General features: G+C 39.6%; 1 protein-coding gene across 1 annotated transcript in view; it reads right to left on the bottom strand.

Annotated features, from left to right (window-relative positions):
- Positions 1–6131, bottom strand: part of trim54 (tripartite motif containing 54) — a 25171-nt gene extending 19040 nt beyond the window's left edge. The window contains exons 1-2 of the mRNA XM_037685959.1: positions 5894–6131; positions 2266–2447 (exon numbers count right to left, since the gene is read on the bottom strand). Coding sequence (XP_037541887.1) covers positions 2266–2447; positions 5894–6085 — 374 coding nt within the window. The 5' untranslated portion in view covers positions 6086–6131. The remainder of the gene's footprint in view (positions 1–2265; positions 2448–5893) is intronic.
- Positions 6132–10159: the final 4028 nt, after the last annotated feature.

Raw genomic sequence — 10159 nt, 5'->3', positions numbered from 1 at the left:
TGTGGAAAAGGATATCCATAAACTAAAGGTCATGAAGGTATCAAAAAGGCTATGAGAAGGAAAAAGGTAGCTAAAAGCTAAACTTTTTTTTTAACTTTGTCATTAAACAATACAAATACAACTTCAAACAAAAGAAAAAAAAAGATAAAGATTAAAAAGGAGACAAATTAAACAAAAATAAAATAAATAAAATCAGACAGTCGAGTTCGTTCAGTACTCATGAGCAGAGCGTTATGGGTTTTCCATGAAATTAAGGTCCTCCACCGTCTTGAAGAGATTCACAGCAGTTTTTTATGTTTCAGTGACGAAAAGAAGATGCACAGTTCTCTGTGAAAGGCAACAACGTTTGGTCTAGCTTTAAGAAATCGATTCTTGTGAATAAAAAAACTTTCCTAGAATGATAATAGTGTTAACTAAAAGCCGAACATAGCCAAGGCTAAAAGTTGCAAAAGTCTTAAAAGGCTAACTAAAAGTAGCAAAAAGTTAAAAGTAGAAAAATGAAACCTAAAGTTAAAAGGTATCAAACGGCAAGTCAAAAGTTAAAAGTAGCTAAAGACTAGCTAAAAGTTGCAGAATGGTAGAAAAAGAACAGAAATAGAGCCAGTTTTCTGGAGCAGATTTTAAAGAGAGCGTTGTTTTTAAAGAAGAGATCTCATATTTCTATGGGGAAAATATTTGTGAACAAAGTTAAATAATTTGAAAAAGTGATTTAATACATGAATGGCTAAAATGTCTCAAAGTCTGCAGAAGATGAATAAATAAAAATGATTCTGTGAGGACTGAATCTGCGTTCACACACAAGACGTGATATTTAACTAAAACATGACTCGAACTTTCCAACAAGGCCATCTGGACATTTTCTTTCTTTTTGCTGAGTCGTTTCATCCTTCATCCACAGGACTTCTTCAGTCCGAAACGTCTCAGCAAAAAAGAAGCCGTCCAGATGACCTGACTGAACATTGTTGGATTTGGATTATTGAACATGAACTGTTGGGGTCTCAAATGTTCATTTTTTATTTCAAAATATATCAAGAAATAAAGGATGAAACAACAAAAACTTTATGAGTTAAAAAAGATGAGTAACCAACAGCTGAGGGAACATTTGTGAACAATAACATTCTTTTTAATAATCGGGGAGTGTTCGTCTCCTGATAAACATGTTTTTATTGTTTTAATGACTCATTTTGTTTTTAATCTGGAGAGAAAACGCCACAAAATTACACGGAGGATGTCTCTGCTGATAAATCTGAGCAACTAGACGTCATTAAAAATGTAAAAAGAACTCAGGAAACACAGATTATCAAAGCAGTTTATAAGAAACAAGCTCAGTAAGGTGTCAGAACTGCAGCGAAATACAGGAAATAATCAGTTTAATTTTAATTTCTGAGATAAGCCGTTACATCGGATAACTAATGGTGACTTTTAGTCATTCTGTAATGAAACATTAATTCTTAGGCAAACTTCTCACTTTTCAGTATTTAAACTTTTCTCATTCCGTTTCTTGATGCGTTTTAAATTTTCACAAGTAGTAAATAAAAAGTCTGATTGTTTGAAATTGATAAAACAAAAACTCAATGTGAGTTTTCAAAGCGTTACTGCGGCGTCTCATCCTAATCTCTGTCTCTGTTTAAAAAACAAATGAAATAAAACATCTAATCCTTAATATTTCCATAAATATTAATAATACAGAAATCATCTTTGAGAATCGATGCCACAACAAATAATCTGAGGTTATTCTTTACATCATCAGTAAAGCACGAATAAAACTGCTTATTAAACTAATTAAACTACTCTGTGGTTTTAAAACCTGCAGGAAGTAAATATGGTTGTTGTTCTACTGCCCCCTGCTGGTGATTATTCAGATTAACACGTTCATTCCTAAGAAAGAAACACAAACTGGTAAAAACATTTAAAACTTACACGTATCAGATTTAAAATCAACAACTTTTTAAATCACGCTTTATTTTTTATTATTTGGCATTTAAAATATCACAACTGTGATTTATCGTTTTTACCTTTTTATTATTGTTTCACATTTATTTTTACATTTACATCACATATGTTGTAAAAGTATGTTATATAAAGTTTCAGAATTAATACTCATTAAAGTCTCCTGGAAAGCCACAGCTAAAAACTAGTTTGTGTTCATTAAGATAAATTACTTCACAGATATTTTTCCAATGATCAGTTTCACGGGACCAAAGGAAGGACGTACTGAAATTTTTATTTCAGCGTAAAGTTAAACAGGCTCACTTGGTGACTCACCTGGAGGCCTCCTGCTGTCTGCAGATGTCGATGATGTTCTCCACCAGCAGGTTCCTCTGTAGGCCGTAGACTCCGTGGCGGTCCAAGACCACGTCATGGCGGCAGGACGGGCAGCGGAAGCGTCCGCTGCTGGAGGTGATGCTGGAGGGGCTGCGAGGTGGAGGCCACAGAGGGTTGGCTGCCTGGAGAAAGATCAAATCCAACAGAGAGGGAGTTTCAGTTCACCTGAACCATGACATGAATTACCTGTTGGTTTATAAATAAAAAGGTAAATCTGACGAACTGCTGAATGTTCCGAACGTTATCCGACATGTTCCAAGTTGTGCCTCTAAACGTGACAAAGCTGTGGTCAAAGGTGACCCTTTGGTTGCACTTTATGAAAAAGACAACTGTAAATTATAAGAAGTAAAAACAAATAAAATACAAGAACATGTCAGACTGCATGAACCCCAAGGTCAAATTCAAACACTTTACGGTAATTTTAAAGTGAAATTTCAAATGTTTTCAGAACCTTTGTCAGGTCAATGTAAATGTTTTTAACAGTTTGTAAAGTTTGTTTTACTTCTCCATCATGTCTACACGTGACAATGAGAAGGTCATGCATTAATAGGATAAAAAAACATTAAATCATGTTTCGTGGTTGTACTAATACAGCCTGGTACTTACAGGTATGTTTCTTGTAAGTAGGTATATACCTGGTATTTAAGGTATGTACCTACTTACATTGTGTGTACCTGGTTCCCACAGGTACCCAGTATCCGGTAAATACTAGGTAAGTACATGGTGAGTACTGAGCTGTGTTATGTATTGTTGCCCAGACTGTCGACAAATTAGTTGAATTTTTTTGGTAAAAATGTAAAAACAATCTTAAGTCCATCAGTCTTTAAAGAATCAGTCTAACAGCTTCTACAATAATTAAGAACTTATTTGATTAAAATAAAATAAAAAGTTTAATTATAAAGTAAGCATTTAATTAAGAAAAGATAATTTCAGTCATTTCTTTTCATCTTTTTTCCAAATTTCAAGCATTTTCAAACCAGATTCGTGATGGAAAATAAAAAACAAAATTGTTGTTCAGGCTCCTAAAAGCTTAAAAACAAAACTTTTTGTGAACCGTATTTTCCACCGTACACGTCGCACCGCCGTGTAAGTCGCATCTATTATGCGTCACCACTGACAACCCGAAGATGTGGGCTGGTGTGCCAAAAATCGATTGGCTGCTAAATGGCGGCCGCGGGAGCGTGCACGGGAGGACTTTAACAAGATTAACACTTAAAAACAATTACAGGTCCTTCTAAAAAAATTAGCATATTGTGATAAAGGTCATTATTTTCCATAATGTAATGATAAAAATGAAACTTTCATATATTTCAGATTCATTGCACACCAACTGAAATATTTCAGGTCTTTAATTGTTTTAATACTGATGATTATGGCATACAGCTCATGAAAACCCAAAATGCCTGTCCCAAAAAATTAGCATATTTCATCCCACCAATGAAAGAAAAGTGTTTTTAATACAAAAAACACCAACCTTCAAATAATCATGTTCAGTTATGCAGTCAATACTTGGTCGGGAATCCTTTTGCATGAATGACTGCTTCAATGCGGCGTGGCATGGAGGCAATCAGCCTGTGGCACTGCTGAGGTGTTATGGAGGCCCAGGATGCTTCGATAGCGGCCTTAAGCTCATCCAGAGTGTTGGGTCTTGCGTCTCTCAACTTTCTCTTCACAATATCCCACAGGTTCTATATGGGGTTCAGGTCAGGAGAGTTGGCAGGCCAATTGAGCACAGTAATACCATGGTCAGTAAACCATTTACCAGTGGTTTTGGCACTGTGAGCAGGTGCCAGGTCGTGCTGAAAAATGAAATCTTCATCTCCATAAAGCTTTTCAGCAGATGGAAGCATGAAGTGCTCCAAAATCTCCTGATAGCTAGCTGCATTGACCCTGCCCTTGATAAAACACAGTGGACCAACACCAGCAGATGACATGGCACCCCAGACCATCACTGACTGTGGGTGCTTCACACTGGACTTCTGGCATTTTGGCATTTCCTTCTCCCCAGTCTTCCTCCAGACTCTGGCACCTTGATTTCCGAATGACATGCAAAATTTGCTTTCATCCGAAAAAAGTACTTTGGACCACTGAGCAACAGTCCAGTGCTGCTTCTCTGTAGCCCAGGTCAGGCGCTTCTGCCGCTGTTTCTGCTTCAAGAGTGGCTTGACCTGGGGAATGCGGCACCTGTAGCCCATTTCCTGCACACGCCTGTGCACGGTGGCTCTGGATGTTTCTACTCCAGACTCAGTCCACTGCTTCCGCAGGTCCCCCAAGGTCTGGAATCGGCCCTTCTCCACAATCCTCCTCAGGGTCCGGTCACCTCTTCTCGTTGTGCAGCGTTTTCTGCCACACTTTTCCCTTCCCACAGACTTCCCACTGAGGTGCCTTGATACAGCACTCTGGGAACAGCCTATTGGTTCAGCAATTTCTTTCTGTGTCTTACCCTCTTGCTTGAGGGTGTCAATGATGGCCTTCTGGACAGCAGTCAGGTCGGCAGTCTTACCCATGATTGTGGTTTTGAGTAATGAACAAGGCTGGGAGTTTTTAAAAGCCTCAGGAATCTTTTGCAGGTGTTTAGAGTTACGTCGTTGATTCTGATGGTTAGGTTAATAGCTTGTTTAGAGAACCTTTTCATGATATGCTAATTTTTTGGGACAGGCATTTTGGGTTTTCATGAGCTGTATGCCATAATCATCAGTATTAAAACAATTAAAGACCTGAAATATTTCAGTTGGTGTGCAATGAATCTGAAATATATGAAAGTTTCATTTTTATCATTACATTATGGAAAATAATGACCTTTATCTCAATATGCTAATTTTTTGAGAAGGACCTGTATTTGTTTGCTCAAAATGATAGTAAATGTGTGTCTCAATCTAACTTTTCCTTAATAAATGCACTTTGACGATCAAATCAGCTGCATTTCAAAAGCCGATTCGTGGGAGCGTGCAGAGGGAGGAGTCCCTGTGCATTTCTTCAAAATTTAACAAGATAAGCTCCTAAAAACAATTAATTGTTTGCTCGACTTTATAGTAAAGGTGCGTCTCAGTTGACTTTTTACTTAATAAATGCACTTCAATGGTCAAATTAGTTGCATTTCGCCGGGGCAGCGCAGCAAAATTAATCTGATTTGATGGTTGCTCCAGGAGAGCTGGATGAAGGTGGCAGTCTATGGCAAGCTGATTGTGTCACCAATAGCCACTTTTACCTATTACATGATGCAACAGCATGCCAAACACCTCGAGTGCCATCTAGCAGCTGAACATGGTAGTGTTCAATAATTTCCATGTCAGAATGAATAAAAACGGTCATCTCAGCCAAAAATTTTGTTTATAAATAATTTGGAAAAACGTAAATATGTCGCTTCGGTGTACAAGTTGCAGGACATGCAAATTATGAAAAATAAAACCCCTGTGACTTATAGGACAGAAAATACAGTAAATAAACTAAAGTTTGACCCCCACCCCCTGATGTCTCAGCTGGTGGAACGTTTGTGGTGAACTATGCCTTTAAATCAATTAAAACAGTTTGAGGTCTTAACGAGCTCCGCCCACTTTCTTCCTCTCACCTGGAAGACGTCGCCTGCACAGCGGCGGCACAGGTTGTGCTGGCAGGGCAGGATCACCACAGGCTTGGAGAACATCTCCTGACACACGGGGCAGATCAGCTGCTTCTCCAGGTTCTCCATGGTGGTTCTGCTGCCGGAACCGGGCCCAGATCCACCTGACGTTTGGGCTTGGGACCTGAAAGTGAAGCTCATCGCCTCCGACGACAAATCCTGCTGGTTTTAGAGAAGTTCTCTGTTTGTTGGTTCTGTCTCCTCGCCACTCAGGGTTAAAGACCCTCCCACCCCTCTGCTTTAGTCCTACAACAGCTGGAGAGAAGACGGGGTATTTTTAGGTCCTGTTTGTTTTGGATTGGGTTACTGCCCACGCTGGAAGCACCGATCATGGGAGGGGGGTCACAGCAGAGGGGCTCGGTGATAAACCTGACCCCTCAGAGTGGATCCTGGTGACATAATTGGACCTCTGAGAAGCATTAACACCTTGATGTCCCTGCAGAACACGCTCAGCGTCTCTGCTCAGTAAAGGCCACGAGGGAGGAGCTCCAGCTGTTGATTGTAAACAAACATGAAGACTTTGGTCTACTGAACTGATGATGATGGGGGGAAAGGGGGGGCACACAGAGAGGGGTCAACCATTTCAGATCCGTCGCTACCTCGCTTCGCTGCTCAAAGGCACACCGGGGGCTTCAACCCCACTTGTTGCCTCTGTCCTTCACAAATCCCCCACGAGGTGGCCAGAAGGCGTCCTGAGTCCTGGGAGGCGGCGCTTCAGTGATTTGAGTAACTGCACTATTAGTAGGTCTGGACCCATCTCCCGTGTTGCAGAATCTTTCTAAAAGTTTATATGTGACAACAGCATCACAAAACTCCAGAAATCCAGTTTTTATGTCCCAGGAACCAGTTGATCCAGTTTCTGTAAGCTCAGGTCAGAGCACCGAGGACCCCGCCTTCGACTACTACCTACAGCACTTGGTACCCAACCTGTATGGACCCTCTTGAAGGTGGTGGGTCCACAGGATGGTGAATCCATGCAGTTCATTTTGGCTGAGCTCCACCAGACCCCATGGCTCAATCACCAGGAATTCACCAACGAGAACCTTCCTCAGGCCTGGATTTAGGATGGGGCCCCTGGTAACCCACGTCTGGGTGAAGGAGCTCCTTACCGTCTTCTGTCCATATATCGTGAAGAGGGAGCTGAGCTGCATTTACTGCTCAGTCTATGTTCCTAGATACAGATGGTCCAAATAAGTTTCTACGCAGGGGATCTGGACTCTCCTGGTGAGAAGTTCAGTTATCTGAGACTTAGAGTAGAGACGCTGTTCCTCCGCATCCAGAGGAGCCCGTCTAGGTGAGTCAGGCATCTGGTAAGGAGAGCGGCTTCGGATGTTATCAGTCCATTAAATGGCCGTTATTAGTTGTTATCATCCCTGTGTGTAGCAGTTAAACTATCCCAGCTACCTCCTAGTAGGTTTAAAGGTACGTTATTATTGCTGATAATGGGCAGCGTCACACGGGGGTAAACCAGGAAGTGTCGTTTTAATTTTCAGCTTATGTAACCCTTTTCGTAAACGTAAGCTCACACCTGACCCTGAGGACCAACCCTAAACTTAACCCCCTTACCCTTGTGCCTAAACCTAACCAAGACCCTAAACCTAACCAAGACCGTAAACCTAACCGCCAGACCCTTTACTAAAAATAGAGCCTATTATCATCGCCAACAATGTACCTTTAAACCCACTGGGAGGTCCAGGAGGGGCAGTCTGACCGCTACATATGGAGATGATAATAACGGCCGATAACATCCGAAGCGGGTCCCCCACCATGACACCTTCCCAGGGAGGACCTCAGTGTTTGCAGCATGGGAGGATCAGTGAACCTGAAGCAAACGAGCTCGGCTTCAGCTTTCAGCTGCGACTGACGAGACGTAGGACAACTGTGGTAACAAGTGGACTGAACCCCCCCACCCCCACCAAAAGACAAACTTATCTGGATCCTGCTGTTCATTTGCTGCTCTGACAGTTTATCTGGAAAGGATGCCCTCGAGGCCTGATCCCTCTGGCTAAAATAAATGTTGACCCTGTAAACACAGAACAACAGGAGCAGCTGGTTTAGAAAAATATAATCAGGAGCAAAACAAGCTTCTTTCTGTTGTTCAGGTAAACGAGCAAGTCCAGCACAATGTGGCAAAAAACAAACGAATCAAACCCACGAGCTAAAAACATACAGACATGAAACATTCAAACGGTTTGTTTTGATTTATGTGATTTATGAAAGCAGCGCTTTAACAATTTACACCAGAAATATAAACAAGACACGGCACAGACTGTGATCAAGACATTCGGTCCTACTTTTTATGTCTTTATTTGTGATTTACTTCATTTTGTATTTTGCTTCGTGTGTCGTCTGTTGTTCTGTCTGTACAGCACTTTGGTTGGCCTTGTAGCTGTTTTAAGTGCTCTATAAATAAAATGGTATGGTACTTCAAAACATTAATTACAAATAAAAATAATAGCATTTAGGCTCCATCAGTTCCTTTAAGAGTCTATTTAAACAATAATTTCATCTCTTTGCTCTCAAACAGCAGCTTTAACTCCTGACGACCAAAAACACACGAAGGATGGAGCTAATCAACAGAATGCAGTCGGCTCGGAGACCAAGCTGCTAATGGGATTACAGGACTATATATAGTCTGCAGTGTAAGCTAAACAAGCGCACGCACACAATCTGCATGTTCATTCAACCCAAAGTAGAAATCCTTCTCATCATCTCAAAGCAGAATTTCATCCTTCAGCTTCTAAACATGCATTCAAATACAATATTCAAAATCTTAAAAAGAAAATAAACGTTGCACAAATGTGCTTCAAGAACGACAAATGATGAAACAGAAAATTATAAAATTCCTCTCATTTTATTGGGTTGTTTGATCACAACTCGTTTACACATCATCCACAGGCCAAAAAATAAAATAATAAAAACTGTCAAAGTGTTTCAAACATGTTTTTCATCACGTCTCGTTCAATTTAAAGAAACTTGAACCTGACAGAACGTTAAATCAGTCAATAAACTCGTTAAATCAAAGGAGACAAAAAGTCATGTTAGTGTGGAAGAACATTAACGCCACTTGTTCCAGTGCGCTGAATGCAGTGCATGCTAGCAAATTAAATCAGTGATTTAAACTGATTCTAGAGTTCTTGATTTAACAAACCACCACCTTTCTGTCAAATTGGTTCTTTTATTACATGAATAAAAAAATGTACACTTCATAAAACCAATGGTTCCCAACACTGGTCCTTGAGGAACACCATCCTTCATGTTTTAGTCGTTTCCCTGCTTAGACACATCTGATTTAAACGAATGGGTGATAACAGGCTTCTGCAGAACATGCAGTAATTAAATCACTGAATCAGGTGTGTTGGAGCAAGAAAACAACTAAAACATGCAGGATGGCGTTCCTCAAGGACCTGAGTTGGGAACCACTGCATTAAACAAGTCTGCTAACTTTTAATGAGTTATTTACATAAATAATAATAAATACTATTAACTTGGCCTCATTACATCAAGACTTTAATTTTAGGGAGTTAAAATTATTAAAATTAAATGATTTATTACAGTTCCAATTACTAAAAAAATTAAAATATAGTGACATGAGACTTCAGGCTCTAAGACGAGAATCAAAAGTTCGATTTTTTTTTTTTACGCCAAAGTTCTCAGCAGGAAATGTTGAGCTGCAGGATTTACAAACTCGTTACGCACAAACACACTACTGACCTTAATCTATGCCGGGAGGAACAAAAACAGACAACGGTGCAATATCACAAACTTTTATCACTTTAATAAATTATTTTTTAACTCTCCATGGGGCCGTGGCAGACTGCAATTCTTTGAAAATTATATAAGGTTGCACATTTTATTATAACAGATCTGAAAAAAATTAAAATAAAGGGCTGCAGAAAGTTTTTTCTTTGAGTTGTTAGTCAACAAATCTAAATTTAAAACACAGTCAAGATTAGAAACAAAAAAAAGAAACTTGCTTTTGGTTGCCAGAGAGAAGCCGACAAACAGTCTGAGCCCAGAAAATACAGAAAGACGAATCGGCCATCTTAAAAAGGTCTAAAAATACAAAAGAAAATAATTTTAAAATATACAAGGGGAGGATTAAAAGCTCAGTTTTTGTTGATTTGTTCAAAAACTAAATGAAAATAAAATTTCAAAATGTCATTGCACATAATTTATTTTTAACTTTTTTTATTGATGTAAATCAAAAATTAA

The sequence above is a fragment of the Nematolebias whitei genome, chromosome 12 (assembly GCF_014905685.2).
Source record: "Nematolebias whitei isolate Nwh7 chromosome 12, NemWhi1, whole genome shotgun sequence".
In the NCBI taxonomy this organism is placed as follows: Eukaryota; Metazoa; Chordata; class Actinopteri; order Cyprinodontiformes; family Rivulidae; genus Nematolebias; species Nematolebias whitei.
Note: the sequence above shows the minus strand (reverse complement) of the source record. Positions and strands in the feature narration are given on the sequence as shown.